This window comes from Terrapene carolina, unplaced genomic scaffold (genome assembly GCF_002925995.2).
Source record: "Terrapene carolina triunguis isolate 2854851 unplaced genomic scaffold, T_m_triunguis-2.0 Scaffold236, whole genome shotgun sequence".
Classification (NCBI taxonomy): Eukaryota; Metazoa; Chordata; order Testudines; family Emydidae; genus Terrapene; species Terrapene triunguis.
In genome coordinates, this window is record NW_020664587.1 from 12,555,453 (window position 1) to 12,574,591 (window position 19,139).

At 57.4% G+C, this 19,139-nt stretch overlaps 1 protein-coding gene across 2 annotated transcripts; it reads left to right on the forward strand.

Annotated features, from left to right (window-relative positions):
- The first annotated feature begins 1,607 nt into the window (after window positions 1-1,607).
- On the forward strand, window positions 1,608-17,678 carry LCK (LCK proto-oncogene, Src family tyrosine kinase). Of its 2 annotated transcripts, XM_024199314.2 has the most exons (12): window positions 1,608-1,718; window positions 2,116-2,197; window positions 3,346-3,436; window positions 3,938-4,036; window positions 4,321-4,424; window positions 5,076-5,225; window positions 5,709-5,861; window positions 10,023-10,202; window positions 12,582-12,658; window positions 13,332-13,485; window positions 16,943-17,074; window positions 17,476-17,678. In XM_024199314.2, exons 1-12 carry the CDS (start codon window positions 1,617-1,619, stop codon window positions 17,676-17,678), a joined length of 1,527 nt encoding a protein of 508 aa, XP_024055082.1. In that variant the 5' UTR covers window positions 1,608-1,616. The 2 variants fall into 2 exon arrangements, with proteins under 2 accessions (XP_024055082.1, XP_024055081.1); XM_024199313.2 differs by lacking the exon at window positions 5,709-5,861 and having other exon boundaries at window positions 1,617-1,718.
- The last annotated feature ends 1,461 nt before the right edge of the window (window positions 17,679-19,139 follow it).

Here is a 19,139-nt window from a genome sequence, read left to right on the forward strand (position 1 = left end):
ATGGCTGGAGTTCATAAACTGCTCTCTGCATCGGGGTCGATCCTTTGAATGGCAGACAGTTACCTGGGGCTAATCTGCAGCTGCGCCCCTTGGAGCTGTGATTTCTGTGCGATCTCCAGGGCTATGCAGGGTTAAGAGAGGTCAGCACCTGGAGGGGGACCGAAGATGACCCTGGTGCTTTAGGAGGCGGAGTCTGTTCACCTTTGAGCCAATGTCTTTGCGTGGTGTTAAGCAGAGGCGTAGCGAGCGCCCTCCGTACCCTCCGACCGGAGGGGGCCCCGCAAGGAAGGGGGCCCCTAAAAGTGGCAAAATAAATACCGCATTCCAGTTTCTGCATTGTAAGGGGCCCCGCCTGGACATATGTTTGGAGGGGACCACCGTTCAGAGGGGGCCACGTTCTTTGTTGCTATGGCCCTGGTGTTAAGGGCCCTGTCGTGCTGTATTTAGGCATAACACCAAGGACCTGCTTGCTTATGGTCATTAAAGACTCAATCGTGTTGTTTGCATGATCAGGGGCGTTTCTTCCAATGTCCTGGCCAGATTCCAACGTGGATAATTTTGTTCGGCCTCCCTCAATTCCCTTCGCAGTCCCAGTTCCATCACTTCCTGTCCTAAATTCTTGTGCAACGTTGCTGTGGTCTAATAAATGGCGGCTGCGTTCCATCCCAGAGATGGCTGCGTTTCTGCTGTGGCAGGCAAAGCAGTGAATACACAGTTAATATCTCAAGCTGTGAAGTCTGTAAAGCACTATGCCTGGCTTGGGATGGGAAGTGCAGTTGAGATGTAAGAGGATATTACCACTGATTAACTTCCCTCCACTCCTCAGACAGATGGAGCCAATTACTGTGTGTGTGAGAGTATGGGGCACCCATGTCCCCCTCTGTGCTCGATGCACAGAGTCTGTGCAGCCACCTGCTACAGCGGTTGTCTCTTTAGCTCAAGCTGTAAAGACTCATGCTTTTAGCTTTGGAGGTCCTGGGTTTATTTCCCCAACCACGATGGCAGCTGTCACTCGTGTACAGACTCTCCCAGCCCTTTACGCATCCTGCCGGAGGGCTGGTCACAGTCATGCTCTGGAGCGCGTGAGAGACTGCTCCTCCGGGGGACACATACCGTGGTGTCGAAGTGGCCTGTGCCTTCAAGGGCTGAACTTCCCAGAAAGAGAGGCTGGGTGGGGCACTGGGAAGCTCCTCTTGTTATGCACAGGTGAGCTCTTGCATGTACCTTAAGCACTGAGTGACAACTGAAGACCACACATCAACCTAGAAAGGGAGGGGAGGCCCAGAGGCATATTTCCTCCTTAAATGCCCCCTGAGTGGGGATGGCCCCATGCTATGCCTCGGCCCCACAACCGAGCCCTGTGCCTCTGGAGGAGCCAACACCTAGTTCTTCCCTGCCCTCTGGGGGGCTATTGAGGCCTCCTTTAGAACGAGGGAGGAGACTGGATTCCAGCCGGACCTGTTACTTGTGGTGAGACTGTCGCCTGCCTTCCAGGGACGCGCCCGTTTGCATTTGGTTTGCGCTGGGATGTTCAGGTCCCTCTGGGTGAGCAATGAAGACCCGGACCCTCCCTTTTCACAGCCTCTGGCTCTCGTCCCCCTCTTCCTGCAGGGACCATGGGCTGTTGCTGCAGTTCTGACTATGACGAAGACTGGATCGAGAACATTGACATCTGTGAGCGCTGCAATTACCCCATAGACCCGGCTAGTAAACCCCAGGTGAGGCGGATGGGGGAGAGCTCGCCTCTCATCACAGCATCGGGGTGGGGGAGGGCTTTTCATAGGGATGGTGCCCTTTTGGACTGGCATGGGTGGAGGAAATGGCCATACTTGAGGCTAAGACTTGCAGCAGCTCCGCAGTGCCGAGCGTTTGGGATCCAGTATGCAAGGGTCTCGTGCAGCCAAGGAGGAGCCTGTGAACCCAAAGCACAGAGAAACTCCTCACTCAGGCAACTGGAAGGGGAAGCCCTTGGTAACGCCCGGCTGGGGAGGAAGTGAATCTGAGAGGACGGTGTGAGGGGGAGACTGGAAGAAGCTGGGTGCGGGGGTGGGAGTTCCTTCTAGAAGAGAAAATCAGAGAAATCCCCTTCACTCTGGTCTCTTTTCTTCCCTCCAGAGGCTGAGACACAATGGCTCCGAGGTGCGTGATCCTTTGGTGTCCTATGAAATTCCTTCTCCGCCCTGCTCTCCTATGCAAGGTTGGTACCCGCAGACCAGAGCGCTAGGGGAAAAGGGGTCTCCGGTGCTGGGGAAGCAGCCCAGGCTCTGAGTCACCAGCGGGTTCTGTGCAAATGAGTCAGTCCCAGCTAGTGGAACGATAGCTCATCGGTGGGAAAGGAAAAGTGCATGTTAGCGACGTGACTCCCAAAGGTGAAGTCTTTCCAATAACTCACCTGTGGCCATTCATAGAGACACCTTGGGCCGGACCCTCTCTCGCCCTGCACCTTGTGCCATTGCTCACCTCCGTGCAAAAGGAGGGTAGAATTTTTACTCCCACTTTGCACGAGTGTAATAGACAATGTAAGGCATAGTGCAGGGGAGAGTCGAGCCCGTCATCTTCCTCTTCCTCTCATTCTCTTTGCTTTTCTTCCCCTCTCAGTCCTCCCTCTAGCTTGTGTGGATCTAAACTGAGCGCTGATCAACGGCCCGTGGGGCACAGAGGCCTCTCTTGCGCACACAGCCCCAGTGCAAGTTTTACCCCCTCCTGGAGCAGGTTGAAAATGTTCCAGCGGAAGCCTCCGCCGTCGGCAAACGCTGATTTGTACAAAATCAAACCCTTTTGCTGGAACGGGTCCGTTTCATCGATGTTTTTGGTGGGAAATGATCACATTCATAATAGAATAAAAAGTAACAGTGAAAAGGATCAATGCCAAAATGGAACGCTTCCCTGAGGCTGAAATGAAAGACTTGTGGAATATTTTGTTTCATGGAAAATTCTGGGCTTTTCAACTTTTCCTCCTGATTCAGGGCAGAACCCGATTTTGAATTCTCGCCATTTCCCACGGGACAAAAATTCTGAATTCCCCCCAGTTCTGCCCCCAACCATGGGCTTCTTCCACTCCGACCCAGAGGGGCCACCTCTCGGGTTCCAGCCTTTACAACCATTCCACTTTCAACTCTCTGAGGAGACTTCCAATTAGCGCTCATTGGACGCTGGGTTGAGCCCTGTTGAACTCATTTCATGTAAGCCACCATACAGCCATCAGCTGGCAATAGCTAACTGACAGGAGCTGGGGCCAAACTAGCATCCAGGAGGTGAAAGGCTTCGCAGGCCACTGTCAGGCCCCTGATGCACCTCGCCTCTGTCCAGCCACCTCGTAAAGAGATCTCTTGCTTTTCTTTCCAGATAAACTAGTGGTAGCTTTGTATGACTATGAACCAACTCACGATGGCGACCTGGGCCTCCAGAAGGGGGAGACGCTCCGACTTCTGGAGGAGTAAGTCTGCTGCCTTTTCCCCACTCACACTAAGCCATGCATTGGAGAGCCACTTGGAGCATGCTCTCTCCGGCCAGCCTTGCAGGCTAATGAGCCGGTCCGTGCTGCCGGACAAGCACCTGCCAGAGAGGGGTCCTGCTGCCGCCGATTGCCTGCAGTTTCCTGGTGGGACCCCAGAACTGGAGGCAGGCAGGGCCCTTGGTGCCTTGCACTCCTGCCTCAGGGAGGGAGAAGGGGATGTGGCTGCATTTAGCAATAAGCTACAAGTGAGAGGGAAGTGCCCATTGGACACTAAGGTAAGAAGTGGGGGGAGGGACGACCCTCAAATGAGTCAGCATCACCAGGCAGTCTGCCACCTTCCCAGCCAGCTGGGAGCATCTTCCCCATGCCAATCTGAGGCCCCACTGGCCTCTTTCAACCAAGACCTCTGTGTCCGCGGAACCGCCCCTCCCCAGCAGGACTGGGGGGCTGACGTTGCCCTTTCTTCTGGTCTCGTTTCAGGAGTGGGGAGTGGTGGAAGGCCCAGTCACTCACCACTGGCCAGGAAGGGTACATTCCCTATAACTTCGTCGCCAGGGTGAACAGCCTGGAGCCGGAACCGTGAGTGGATGTGTTGTCTGGGTTCACTATTCTCCCCCCAGCCCAGGCCCCCCCAGAGGGAAGTCTCAGCCCTGGCCATATTTGCCCTGAGCCTGGCTGCAGGGCTAGGAAACATGCCCCCGGTCCTAGGGCGGGAGGGGACTGGGCTACGTGAGCCCCAATGGATCCCTGATTCCTGTCCTCCTAGGATGCATCTCTGGTTGGGGCTCTGCTGGCGTGGGGGTGGGCAGCGGGGTAGTGGAGCACGAGCCTGCATGGCACTAACTCTGTCTTGGTCCATGCAGCTGGTTCTTCAAAAACCTCAGCAGGAAGGACGCTGAGCGCCAGCTCCTGGCCTCCGGGAACACGCATGGCTCCTTCCTGATCCGGGAGAGCGAATCCACCAAAGGTAACCTGCGGCCAGTGAGCGGAGGGCCGGGGGGGGGGTGCCCGTGTCTGGCACCTCTGAGCCTGCCTCCTGCCTGATACTCTGAACGCACAGTGTTAACGCCGTCTGCTACTCTACGGGCAATCCAATCCTTTAGTAGCCTGATTGTACCACTAGGGCTACCGTCAGCGTGAGCTTCCCCATAGCAGTGCCCTGACAGTGCCAGCTGGGCCTCTGGCAGTGGGTTTCCTCCCAGCAAACCAGCAACTGTACCACACTACTTCCTATATGGGTGTGTGCGCGTGTTTGCACAACTGGGCTGTGTGTGGGGGTGCTCCCCTCCTCCTGGCGTTCAGCTGCTCAGGTTATAAAGCAGAGGGGCGGGTACTTGCCATTCTGCACTGTCTTACCCTGGCTCTGGGGATGGTACAAACAGCCCAGAGCGCAAGACTGTCTTGTGCCAGTTGTGGTGCTGTGGTGACGGCCGTGGGAGCAGGATTTGGCTTGTTGGCGCACCTCTGCCGGTGCCTGGCACGGTCCAGCTTTGCTCCGGGAGACCCCTGGGGGAGGGTGGGCAGGGGAGCAGGAACTGTGGGGCAGGAGTCTTCAAGGCGAGAAAAGGAGACCAAGCCCGCAGTGGCCTCATTCCTTGTTTCTTGTTGGCCTCGCTAGGTTCCTTCTCCCTGTCAGTGAGGGACTTTGACCAAAACCAAGGCGAGATGGTGAAGCACTACAAGATCCGGAACATGGACAATGGGGGGTACTACATCTCCCCTCGCATCACCTTCAGCAGCCTGCACGAGCTGGTGGAGCATTACACACGTAAGGCCCCGAGCACTGCCAGGAGAGGGCACAGCAACCCAAGGGAGGGTGGGCACTGAAACGTCCACTTATCACTGCGGGAACCACTGCGGTTCCACCTCCCATGGACACGTACAACAGCTCTCGCACCCCGTGCCCCACAGCGCCGCCTGCAGGGAGAGGCTGGGATGGGAGGAGCTGTGGGCTGTCCCAGAGTCAGGGCCTAAACCCCATACCCCACAGCGCCTCCTGCAGGGAGAAGCTGGGACAGGGGGAACTGTGCAGTCTCTCTGAGGCTGAGTTGTGTTTCGTCTCCTCTCGTGAAGGCGAATGAGCTTTCGCTCTGGACAAATGGATCCGCAAAAGCTGGTAGCGAGTCACTGAGCACTTGTAGTGCCTGGCCCTGGCTGCACTCCCTCGCCCCGTCCTGTGTGCGTCCCCTTTGCTCTTCATGCAGCCTCATGTTTACCCCTTGATTTGCCTCCCCTGCTCCCCGCCCTGCAGGCAATATAGATGGGTTGTGCACCCGCCTGGGCAAGCCCTGCCAGAACCAGAAGCCGCAGAAGCCCTGGTGGCAAGACGAATGGGAGGTGCCTCGGGAGACTCTCAAGCTGGTGGAAAAGCTGGGAGCAGGGCAGTTTGGAGAGGTCTGGATGGGTGAGTAAACCAGCAGCCATGACAGCGGCCCTGAGGTGGGTGACGCTGACAGGCAGGCCAGTCACTGGGTGCGGGGTGGCACTGGTGGGCTCGGCTCCCAGGCATGGCCAGGGGAATGTCTGGTTATGTGCAGAATCCTGCTCCAGCTGGCATTTAGGAATGGCCCTGACAGGGTCCCAAAAGCTGCCTGCAGGCGTCTTCAGCCAAGGGCTGGAGGAAGGGTCACAGGGTGCAGTGAGAGGACAGCAGGACCCCCAGCCTCCAAACAATGAGGTCACATTGTGAATAAACATGGATCTCAGCTACATTTAGGGGATGGGTTTAATACTGTGACTGACTAGTGTGCATGAGCACCGCCGCCCTTTTCCGGATGGAAACAAAACTCATTAGTTGTGAGTCATAGGCCCTATACTGCCAGTAGGGAATGGAGAGTCTCCTGCAGCTCGAGCAGGCCTGTGCTTTTGGTGCAGGGGGATCAGGGTTCCATCCTTGCTGGTGCCCAGAGGGTGCAGAATAGTGACCGCTGGGGCATTCCTTAGTGACCCTGGATTTATTACAGTACATTTAGCAATACCAAGGAGAGGCCCGGAGGGGAGGCCCTCTCCTTGGCTCTCTGCCCCCTTGCCTTCCGCTGTCACTCTCGCCTGCATCCGACTGGCACTGTGGTTGCAGTTCCTCGGGGTACTGATTGCTGACTCAGCTCCTCTCCTTGTATCTGCATCCTGGGAGGAAGTTCTCCCCAGGGCTGTGGCCAGTGGGAGAAGGGAGAGGAGGTTGGGGGTAGGACTCGTTCCAGGACCACCTTCGGGCACTTTGTCTTCTGGGGGGGTGCACGGCAGGAACTGAACGAAGACCCTGGGGAGGGGCAGGCTTGCGAGCCCACCCAGGGCAGTGATGATGGGTGCTGGACGGTTATCCAGACTCTGCCAGGCAGGGCCCGGGCTGTGGTTGGAAGAAGCGGCTGGGTTTAGTGGAAGTGTGGACTCCTGCCCTACACAGCGTAGGATGGTGTAGGGAAGGGAGGCCTGGTAAGAGGATACTCCTAGGTCGCTGGTCCTACTCCAGCCCAGGTGTGTAGGGATCCAACGTCATTCCCGTCGGATGGCTCTTTGCTGCCCCATGTGAGATGAGTTGGGCAGGGTCTCAGGCCAGTTGTTAGCGGGGCAAATGTCTATGTTGCAAAAGCCCCCCCGGCCCCTGGCTAATGGCTCCCGGGTGCCTCATGCTGTCATTTACATGGTGCAGCGGGATTGGAACGGTGGGGCTGGACCCCCACGCTGCACCGTCCTGCGGGATAGGTTGAGGCCCATGGGCAGGGGACCAGGGTGGGTGGGAAGCCGTCTCTTCCCCGCCCCCCTCTGGGGCTGTGCCTGTCCTGTGGGTAAATAGAGGCTGCCAGTGCCTCCCAGGGACAAAGCCAGCCCTGATTCACAAGCCCAGCTCCCAAGCTCAGCGCAGCCTCTTCCCGTTCCCGCCAGGGCGAAGGGCTGGCCCAGGGTGAAACGAGTTAGAAACAGACCTCAGGGCTCAGCAGTACCAGGGGGCGGAGACTTGCCCAGAGACTGGGTCCCAGGCCCAGCCCAGGTGTCTGTTCCCCTTTCCTTTGGCTTCTCACTCACAGACGGGGCTGCACTGGACAGAGGCCCAGCTGCATCCCACGCAGGATGTGGGATGCAAAGGGGGGGGGGGGGACAGGGCCTGCTGAGGGACGTGGCTCACCCGGCCCTGCCCATCACCAGGCCTTTGGTGCCACGGAGGGAGGTGGCCACAGTTCCCTCCTTGTGGCTGGGTTCCCCCCACATGTTCTACTTGCCCTCCCTGCTGCTTTACTTTCGGCTCGCCCCTAACCCTGGCTGCCAAGAAGAGGAAGGGAGGGGTGGTGCCATTTTCAGTGGCCAGCAAGGCAGGCCAGCCCTGCTTCCTTCTTCTCTCGCCCCGGGTGCTCTGGCCCAGCGCCTGCAACCCCCAACCCAGTGCACAGCTGCAAATCTCGGTTCTTGCGAGGCTGCACTGGCGAAAAGGGCCTGTCGGCCTCAGTGCTCCTGTGGCGTGCAGGGTGGCTGGCACTCCAGGTGGTGTGTGCCGGGGGCATGACCCCAGGGGTCAGTCTGGCTAACACGCCAGGGCTCTCCCTTTGTCTTCACATTGTCAATCCCAGTGGAAAGCCACGGCAGTCGTGCTCCAGGGACTTCAGCTTTCAAGGGAAATGCAGCGGGGTCCGGGGATTTCTAGGTAAACAGCAGCCAGCGCTGCCCAGACAGTGGAGCTTCCTGTCTGAGGGCATTTCTCATCCAGCGCCCGAGGGCTGCCAAGCAAATAACCCAGGACAGCACACGGCAGCACAGAGCCACATGGGAGCTGGACCTCAAAGCACCTGAGTTCCGGCTTCAGTCCGGAACTCACGCCCTCCGAGTGGGCCCTGGATCTGCTCAGCACTCCCTAGCTTCTTTCCCCTCCTCTTCAGGGACCTTCCCCTGAGGCCTTTTGTATTGCCTTGGTGAAAAGGAGGTGGAAATAGCCCTTGGCTGGCGTAGAGATGGATAAGGGTCCTAACCTCGCCCCTGGCAGAGGGGGGGCGGATCAGGGCGTGGCTGGAGTACACTGCACGACAGCTATTACCTGCTTCCCAGGGACCAAAGGGAAGGAAAACATAGGCTGCTCTAACTTACACCAGAAGCCAGGCAGACCCCTGCACTGCCCAGAATATGGGGAGCGCAAAGATGTCCTAATGCCACTTCTATCCCACCTTCCACTCCTGCCCCAATCAAGTAACTGACAATCGGGCTCAATGTCCCCACAGCCTCTTCCGCCTCCACTCCCGCCCTGGCCTCATGCGCTGGTGCCCAGAACCCCTGGTGGAGACAGGCTTGAGTCCCAGTGCTCGGACAGAGACCCCAGCTTCCTTTGGGTTTGGGCTGCCTGGTCCCAGGCAGGGTGTGGAGAGCGGGTGCGTACGGGGCCTGGCTCTCTGTTCTGGGCATGTGGAGCCCCGCCTGGCATAGGAGCTGTTGGCAGTTTTGTGCCGCGCTGATAAGAATCGCGCGCACCAGAAAGGCCCTTGTTGTGGCTGTCGTTCTGGTATCCGGGCCCAGCTGCTGCTCCGAGGGCTTGTGCCTCTGAGCTGCGCTGTGACAAAAAGAGCAAATCATGAAACCGCCCGGTGGTGCAGCAGCTGGAGGGAGAGCAGGAGGGCGCAGTCTCCTGTCTCACCCTGGCACCTTGCGGCGGGGGCTTCCTTCAGACACCTAGGGCAGGCCTGGTGCCTGAGCTTGTCTGTCCCTCCCCGTGCCAGCGAGGAACACCCTGGGAGGCTCTAAGCTCCCCGCTGTGGCTGCTGTCCTCTCCCCTGGCCGGAAGGGAGGGGTTGCCATGGTGCAGGGCGGCAGGGGGTCCTGTCACAGCACCATAACCCATGGACTGAACCTGCCGTTGCAATGGGCACAAGCTCCTCTCTCTCCCCATTCTGAGTCCCCTTGACCGTTGGGTCAGACAGTGGCATGGGCCCTGCTGGGCTGCCCTGCCCCTGTGTGCTCCATCGCCCAGGAGGGGTTTGCAGGATGGGGGTGAGGACTGAGGGCCCCGCTCCAGCAGAGATGGCTGTTGGGAACGGGGGGAGGGAGAGGGGGGGTCAGCACCCCAGTCGCTATCCTGGTCTAGGAGCTTGTGGCTCTGACGGGCAGGATGTCAAAGGTCAGACCCCAGCGGGTTCCTCTCTCTCGTTGACCAAGAACCACGAATAACCCCCCTGCCCCCGGGTCGAAATGTGACTAGAGATTCCCCCGCAAGGGAGTAAGTGCAGATTGTGAAGCTGCATCTCCCACACACGGTGCCCTATGGGCGCCGGCTGCAACAGTCGCTTTGTACCTGCCATCTCCTCTCTCTGGGCATAGACTGAGGGGCTGCCTGGTCTTTGCGTCTCCAATGCCCCCCACTCACTGCTCTATGGGACCCGAGCTGTGTGAGCTCCCTTGGGGGAGGGCAAGTCAATGGAGTCACACCAGAGATGGCTTGGCCCCAAGTCCCTGCTGTTGTGAGCTCCCTCCCAGCAGTGCCGGCTGGGCCCCAGGCTGACAGTGTAGTGGTAGGAGGATCGTGCTAGCCACTCACTGCGGTAACACGGGCCTCCTCTCCCTCCTTGCCCCCTGCCCCGTCTCGCTGCAGGTTACTATAACGGTCACACCAAAGTGGCCATTAAGAATCTGAAGCAGGGCAGCATGTCCCCCAGCGCCTTCCTGGCAGAAGCCAACCTCATGAAGAGCCTGCAACACCCCAAGCTGGTGCGGCTCTACGCCGTGGTGACTCAGGAGCCCATCTACATCATCACGGAGTACATGGAGAAAGGTGAGCCCGACGGCAGCTACCCTGCCATCCCGAGCCGCGCACTCCCCAGGAGCTGCCGTCAGTTTGGGGAGAACCACCAGCCGGTACCCCTGCAGCTCCCTGCTACCCTCCTGCTTTGTGCAGAGACCTTCAGCTGTGGAGCATCTGAAGCAAGAACCGGCAGGGCGCCCAGAGCAGAGAACGAGGCCTGGGGGAGGCGGGTAAAGCCCTACGGGCTCATCCAGAGGCTTCCATCCCTTCCTCCAGGCTTGTGCTCAGCTTGGCGGTGCCTACGGCTCTTGCTCGATTCCCAGTGCTCCCTCTCCCCCCCCCCAGACGGTGCTCTACTGAGAGACTGAGTAGGGCAGAAGTGTGGTCCAGCTGTTAGAGCAGCGACTCAGGAGCCAGGACGCCTGGGTTCTTTTCCCAGCCCTGCCACTTACTCACTGTGTGACCTTGGGTGAGTCACTCCAATGCCCCGTGCCTCAGTTTCCCCAACCTTAGCATGGGGATGATGGCAGCCAGCTGGTGGTTACACGGTTTGGTGCTTATCCACTGGTTGTTTGCAGAGCACTGCGTGGCGGAAGCGGTCCCAAGAGGGGCACTGTTACTGCAAAGCCTCTTAAATGCCCTGTCCTGCTTTTCCCCCTTTCCCCTAGAACTGGGCCTGAGGGACAGCTCCATCTGAACTCCCCAGTGCCTTGGAGAGCTGACCCGGAGCCTGGCGTTCCCTTGCCTCATTACTAATGAGACAGGAAACCACCCTGGGCTCGTGGCGCTGCGGCTATTCTAGTCCCTCCGGCGGGCGCTGCCTATTGTCTCACGCAGTCTTTCATTTCCTTTGCCTGCTCTGAGAGCCAAGAGCAGCAGGTTCGGGTCACGACCTCCATTATCCAGAGGGTGTGACAGTGAACCTGGACAAACTAATCCTGGCAGAGGAGGAGGGAGGTCGGCTGGATGGAATAGGGAGAGACAAGACCTACAGATAGCTCTCCCTTTCCTGCCTGCCTCCACTCCGTGCCAGGCTGTGAGCTTCCTGTGAGCTTCCAGGCTGTGAGCTTCCTGTGAGCTTCCTGGCAAGAACTAAAATGATTAGAGGTTTGGAACGGGTCCCATATGAGGAGAGATTAAAGAGGCTAGGACTTCTCAGCTTAGAAAAGAGGAGACAGGGGGATATGATAGAGGTCTATAAATCATGAGTGGTGAGGAGAAAGTGAATAAGGAAAAGTTATTTACTTGTTCCCATAATATAAGAACTAGGGGCCACCAAATGAAATGAATGGGCAGCAGGTTTAAAACAAATAAAAGGAAGTTCTTCACACAGCGCACAGTCAACCTGTGGAACTCCTTGCCTGAGGAGGTTGTGAAGGCTAGGACTATAACAGGGTTTAAAAGAGAACTGGATAAATTCATGGAGGTTAAGTCCATTAATGGCTATTAGCCAGGATGGGTAAGGAATGGTGTCCCTAGCCTCTGTTTGTCAGAGGGTGGAGATGGATGGCAGGAGAGAGATCACTCGATCATTACCTGTTAGGTTCACTCCCTCTGGGACACCTGGCATTGACCACTGTTGGCAGACAGGATACTGGGCTGGATGGACCTTTGGTCTGACCCAGTCTGGCCGTTCTTGTGTTCTTAAAAGTGTCGTAGAAGGCAGGAGTCCAGTTCAGAGGGCTGCTAAGCAAGAGTCACAAGGGGCAAATCCCGAGGGTGCAGCATGGCCCTTCTCTGTCTCGCCGGCTCCATGGCAGAGTCGTGTTCCCTTCCTCTGAGAGTTGGCGGCTCTGCCAGAGGAAACGCGCCTGCCTGTTATGTTTGGCTGTTGAGCAGAAAGGCCGATGGGACCCAGGCTGCCCAGCCAACTCCAGGGTTGTTCAGGTCTATTTTTAGACCTGGGTCATGTTGCTCAAGGAGTTGATTTCTCAGTATGATCCTCCCATGGGACGATGGGGGCTTATAGGGGTCCTTGGGGAATGTTTCTCAGAGTGGCCCAGGTCTGTCGTTACGGGGGCGGTTCACACTGCATGGTGCCTGTGTGTGTGAATTGATTGTCGAGCAATTGGGGGGGGGGTTATACAGGGCAAGCTCCTGGCTTCAGAGGGAAATCACATGATGGCAAACCAGCAAAGGGAGCAATAACCTCCTTCCCCACCCTGTGAACCCAACCCAGCCTGGTCCCGCACTGGCTCATTGTTCATCCAACTGGGCCAGGTGGGGTTTTAGCAAATCAGTCCCTGCTCCTGTCTGAACAACCCAGGCCAAACGGAGGCCTTGGATCTGCTCGCACCTTTGAGAAGCCCTGCCCTGATGGACGGAGACTGTCCGGGGCTGGGTCTGAGGGCGGCCGAGCTGGTTCCTTCAGGGCAGGGTTGGCATTGACTGGGGCTGGTCCTGTTGCAGGGAGCCTGGTGGATTTTCTCAAGACCCCCGAAGGAATCGGACTCACCATTAACAAATTGCTGGATATGGCAGCGCAGGTGAGGAGGAGGAGCGCCGGGAGATGGGAGCCGGATAGGGCTGATGCCAGGCTGGGGACGAGCTGGCAGAGTCTGTCTCCAGGGGCACGGGGGGTTAATGTTCCCTAGGGCTTTGTGCTCAAGTGACGGGAGCAGGCCTCGGCCTGATACCCTGGGAATGGATGGGCCCATCCAGCCAGAACCCTGCATTTTGACACACTTCATCGTGACTGAGAGGCTGAGGGCTGGACAGTGGGGGGGCTGCGCGTCGGGATGGAGGGGCATCGGCAGAGCTGGGGGGTGGGGGCAGGGCAGGAATAGCAGCGGGCTGCTGGTCAGAACCGAGGGGCATGGGCAGCACTGGGGTGGAAGGAGTTTGTCCAGCACCTGCCTGTCCTGCACCTGGCGCTAGCCCCAGCGGCCATCACTCCCTCATGTTTACAGTCAGTAACCCCCCCACCCCCCATATCCAACGGAGGAGGAATTTCCCCTCTGTGTCTTTCCTTCTCCACTGCACCCCACGCCCGACTCCGGCCACCACACGCCCCCCGGCCCTGACATCTGCAGGAGATGCTTGACTAGCTGAGGGGAGAGCAACCAGTGGGGAGTGGAACTGAGATAGCAGGAGCAGAGCCTCAGTCTCCCCTGTGCCCCTGCCATGTGTAACGGCCCCCTCTGTGCCCCCCCTCCCCAGATCGCAGAGGGAATGGCCTTCATCGAGGAGAAGAATTACATCCACCGTGACCTGCGAGCTGCCAACATCCTGGTGTCAGACACCCTCTGCTGTAAGATCGCTGACTTCGGGCTGGCTCGGCTCATCGAGGACAACGAGTACACGGCCCGGGAGGGTGCGTCCGCCACCTTCCCCGCTCCACCCTACCAGCAGGGGTGCCCCTCTCTGGGAAGCAGGGTGGGGGGGTTCCCCGGGCAGGTGTGGGCCCTGACAGCAGAGGGACAGAGATCCCAAGGCTGGAATGGGACCTTGCAGCAGGGCAGCGGTGTTGTGTTTGATGTGCCCAGTGAGAGGTTGCAGGGACAATTGCCCCAGCTTCTCTCTCAATCTGATCCTCCAGTTCCAGTTTAGGGGGGTCTCCTGCCCCCAGGAAACCCCTGGCTGCGGCTGACTTCCCCCTCCTGCAGCACCGCTCCTCTGCTGGCTGATCAGAGGAGCAGGGCGGATTTCACACCTCCCTGATCGCCCTGGTTCTGCCCTGGGGGAGCAGGATGGGGAGGAGGATCTGGACAAGCTGGAGGGGTGGGGGAACCCCCTCAGCTCCCCCTAAACAGGAGCATTCACAGGTGGCCAGGTTTGAAACAGGCTCCTGCAGCCATGAGTTCCAACCCCTCCAGAGGTGACTAATATCTACCATCAACAGCAATCGGATTTCATGCCATTTACCCTGGGTGGGTCATCGGGGGGAATCTAGAAATTCTCTTCTCTGCATGGATAGTAAAGACCCCAGGGCACTTCTTGAGAGTCAGGGTTTTGCTCCACATCAGGGCCGGCTCTAGGATTTTTGCCGCCCAAAGCAAAAACAATTTTGGCCGCCCCTTCCCCCCCCCCGTTTTTTAATTGCCCCACCCCCGGCCCCACCTCAACTCCGCCCCTTCCCCAAATCCCCAGCCCTGCCTCCTCCCCCCAGGCTCTCAAGCCTAGGAGGGAGGGAAGGAGGGGGAGCAGCGGCGCGCGAAACAGCTGTTTCGCGCGCCGCGCGCGGCCGCTCGGGATCTCCCCCTCCCTCCCAGGTTTGAGAGCCTGGGAGGGAGGGGGAAACTCCGAGTGGCCGCGGCGCGGGCGCCGCTTCTCCCCCTCCTTCCCAGGCTCTCAAGCCTGGGAGGGAGGGCGAGTAGCGGCGCGTGAGCGGCAGCGGAGGTGAGCTAGGGCGGCCGGGGCACATTTTTAGGGGCGGCATTCTGGCGCCGGCCATGCCGCCCCTAAAAATGTGCCGCCCCAAGCACCAGCTTGTTTTGCTGGTGCCTAGAGCCGGCCCTGCTCCACATGACTACCCTGCACCTCACGGACGGCTGCATTTCAGTGAGACTGTGCGGCTCGGCTGTGGAAAGTGTTTGAGGGATTCACGAGGTCACAAGGTTACCGGCCAAGGCACTGATCACTGCTCGTGAATGCCTTGCACAGAGGGTGAGCTGTAGTGAACCTCTTCCTCCGCCACCCGCCCATGTAGCATTGGAAACTCTAGCTCGTGGCAGGATGCCGGCCTGACGCGTCTCTCTGCGTCTCTCTCCTCCTGCAGGGGGTAGAGCAGCAGGCTCAATATAGACACCCACAGCCTCGCAGTAACATCCCAGCCCAGTGAGGAAGTGGGAGCCCACCACAAGCAACCTGTCGCCCCTGTGTATCTGAGCTCTTTGCAGCTCTTGGTGAGCCCGAGCTGCACAGGATGCTGCAGTGCAGACCTGAGCTGTGCCTGGGGGGTGGGTCCTGCAGAGGCGAGCTGGGACCTGGAGCTGCCTCAGCCGGACGCTCCGAGCATCATGCGCCAGAGAACATCTGGCCGTTTCTGGTAGAAACAGGCTGGCGTCTCGCAGAGCCGGGAGCGGGGCTGAGACCTCGCACTGGCCAGGATGGGCAGGAGGCTCTGCTCAAATGTACTGGTATAAGTGAAGTGCGAGGGAAAGGGGTTCAGGGGTGCAGAGACAGCCCCCCACTCACGGTAGGCTGGGGGGGAGGGAGCTCTGGGGGAGAGCGTAAAACCTGAGGGCAAGGGCCAGTGTGGAATGGGGTGCAAGGAACGCTGTGGGGCGTGGGGGAGAGGGGTTAGAGGTCTAGAGGCAGCCCCTCCCAGTGTGAGAGCAGGACCTTTACAGGTTATGGGGTCATGACTGTTTTCTTCAGTAAGGGACCTAGACACATGTGGAGAGAACAGCCTGGCTGCCCCCAGGCCAACGAGAGCAGCAGGGTGAAACATTTATAACCTCTCTAGAGCAGAGGGGCTGCTCCTCCGGACACTGATTGCCCTGTAACTCACATCAGTCCTGTAGGATTAGAGCCCTCTCTGGTGGCTCATGCAGGAACAGCGAGCCCTAAAAGGCCGGTGTTGGCATCTGTTCTAGGGTTGGGCGGGGACCCCACTAGTTCCATCACTCAGGTCAGTTTCAGTAACTCTGGGGCCATGATGAGATGTGCAGATGATACCCAGGTCTGCACATCAGCGGTCTGTGATGTGTGTCTAGGGCATCTTTCTCAGTGCCAAAGCAGGTTTTTATACCCTGGGTCCTTGTGTGATTCACTGGCTCAGGCGTGACTCTCTTTCCACCTCCTCCTTCCTTTCTCCAAGAATAGGCACAGCTTTCGCGCTGGCTCGGGACCCCACCATTTTGTGCAGGGAAGAAGAGCGTGTCTTTCGGTTTGTTTCACTTGGTTACAAAGTCAGTCTCCACAAGTTTCCTGTGGCCTCTAGGCTTCTCAGTTTCTCCTTCCAGCTTGTGACCATCGCGGGTTCTGGGTTGGCTCTGACAGTCGTGAGTGTGTGGATCACAAACCATGGCATGAGCCCAGTGTAGAAAGCTGGGAGGATGGAATGAGTCAGCCAGCCTGATGCAACAGTGCAGGGATCTATAGCTAATTACCTTGTAGTTAGCTGTCCTTAGCATGCATCATACTGTCCCCGTATGTTCTGCTTTAGGGTCTTGAGCATGCTTGTTCTCTCTCTTTCTCCCCTTATCCCCCTAGACTCGGAGTCACTGTTTAAAACCCTGTGCAAGGTTTTAGCTCTGCAGTGCTGGGAGCTGTGCAAGCTAAAAACCCTCCATAACACCTTGACAAGGGCATTGCTCACACGTCCCCTAGATTAAAGCTTTTCTTTACTGATGGCTGGAATGGGGGCTTCTGTAGAAATGGATAAAACTGCCCATAACCCTGCAGTTTGGGCAAACGAGAACAGCGCTTCCAAATAATAAAACCTCCGACAGTGCCAGTGTAGAATCTAGTTAGGGGCCTTTTGTGGGGGTCTTTAATTCCTGTGAATATTGTCAGAGATTTTCCAGGGGCGGCTGGGGGTGTTGGGTCTGGGGATTCTGTGTTTCCTGCCCCAGCAGGCTGAGCGGGGATGGGAATTAAAACAACAAGCAACCAGTCTCCCAACTGCTGCCCCGAGCATGGGCTGCCCAGGGCATCGGGAGCCTCCCAAAAGCCATTGAGTGTGCTGATACATCTCTGAGATGGGCACTGATGGGGAAGGAAGGGGATGAGTTTAAGTGATGGGCGAAGGTGTAAGTGATGAGGGCAGGTGGGGAACTCCCAGGTCAGCCTTAACCTTTTTTTTTTAATCCCCTTGCGTATTTCAGGAGCTAAGTTCCCCATTAAGTGGACAGCACCAGAAGCCATTAATTATGGGACGTTCACCATCAAGTCTGATGTTTGGTCATTTGGAATCCTCCTGACTGAGATTGTCACCTATGGACGGATCCCTTATCCAGGTCAGGACTTCACAGCAGCACACCCAGGCCCATCAGCAGAATGTGTGTGTGTGTGTGTGTGTGTGTGTGTGTGTGTGACACTACTGCAGGACCATTTTGACCTATTTCTAATATATTTCATCAGCCACATACAGTTGGAAAGATAGTAGGACCCCTGACTGTCAAGGGGTGGATCCATCTCCTATGCCCAGCACCCCCCAGGAGGGGGTGTTGCAGGACACAGTGAAGACGTGCCCAGCTACTCCAGTCCCAGATTGGATCAGCCAGAGGTGCAGCAGGGAATAGCGCAGGATCACAGGCTGTGGGGAAGGGCATAGCTACGCCTCTCCCAGCACTGGGGTATGTAAATTGCACTCTGACTCGGCCGGTTCCTAATTCGGGGCTGTGTGTTGTGACCACAGGGATGACTAACCCAGAAGTGATACAGAACTTGGAGCGCGGTTACCGAATGCCTCAGCCCGACAACTGCCCAGAGGAGCTGTATGCACTGATGATGCACTGCTGGAAGGAGAGCCCAGAGGAGCGCCCCACCTTCGAGTACATGAAGAGCGTTCTTGAGGACTTTTTCACTGCCACAGAGGGCCAGTACCAGCAGCAGCCGTGACGAGACCCTGAGCCAGGGTTGGCGGCGTCCTCACTTTGGGATGTGCGGGGGGGTGGGGAGGGAATGGTCCCTGTACATTAGCTCCTCAGAGACTCACAGCTCAGGCCCGGGCCTTTGGATCACAGCCTAACCCTGGCAGAAACTCGTCTCTCCCCCTCACGCCAGTGACGGTTTTTACGTGTTTCTGGAGCACACATTCATGCAGCTGATTCTTCTTGATTCTCCAAGCACAGGTGACGTGTGTTTTATGAGTGCTGACAAAAGAGCTGCATGACCCAGAGGGCTGCGAGGTTTCTACCTGAGCTGCATGTGCAGGTACACACATGCTAGAGCACCCACACAAACACCGGGGGCACACTTGTATGCCCACAGCACTGTACATGGGCTCACTCAATGCACACATACTCAATATATGTGTGTGTGTGTGCGCACAGGCCATAAACACACAAATATTCAGCTATGCAGACACACACAATGGCTTAGGCATGTAGACACACCCACACGGTAGAGACACACACGGACATGCAGTGTGCATAGTGCAGAGAACTGCACTGTGAACAGTCAGACCCATATCTCTGGCAACTAAAATCATCCTTTTGCCCCAGTGTGATGCAGAAGCCAAGTTCTCTTGCAGCCCCAGCTATGGGTTAGGCTCAGAACCCACCACAAATTGCACTAGAACCAAAGAACCCCTTATCAGCACTGATCTTCCAGCATGAGAAGCTCAGAGAGCTGCAGGGTGGAGCACCTCATGTCCCTTCCATCCCTACCTATGGGTTCCCAATGCAGGATTTCCCCAGTGCGTTTTCTTTCCCCAGTGAAGTTGGATGGTGTATCAGTGCCAAGGGGTTCTGCCAGCCTTGTGACAGAACAGTTCACGCACAGGGCTGTGATCAAGGCACACAAATCGCTGCACTCACCACAGCTGCTCCAAGGGAACGCAGGGCCCCCTTGTGCAATGTATCAGAGGCAGAAACCTCTTCACACCAGAGCCAGACTGTCTCTGGGACACCACTGCCCACGTCTATGTGTCCCAGTGCCCATGAAGCAGCCACTCTCTGCCCTGCTTGCTTGCTCATTTTCACTCTGAAACCACACAGCTGGACTCTGACCAGTGGCTGTCGCACACAACGGGTTCCGGAACCCTTTAGAAAGTTTGGTAAAGCAGTCACCCAGTTCAAACATTTTAGCAAAGGGAGAGAGGAATGACCAGGCAGGAGGAAAAGGAGAGGATTTCAGCTCAGACTGCAAAGGACCTGGTGAGTCCAAGAGGTGTGGAGAGATACAGAAGGCTGTTTCAACCGGCAGGAGCTGCAGAGGCAAAAGTTCTTCTGGTTTCTCTGCACTGTTGAACGTGACATTAGTGTCCTGGAAAGTCGACAGAGACAGGTTCAAACCACAACATTTAGATCCAGAAGTGGTCTCAGAATTTTACTCGGCAGGTGTTGGCTCTAGTCTGGA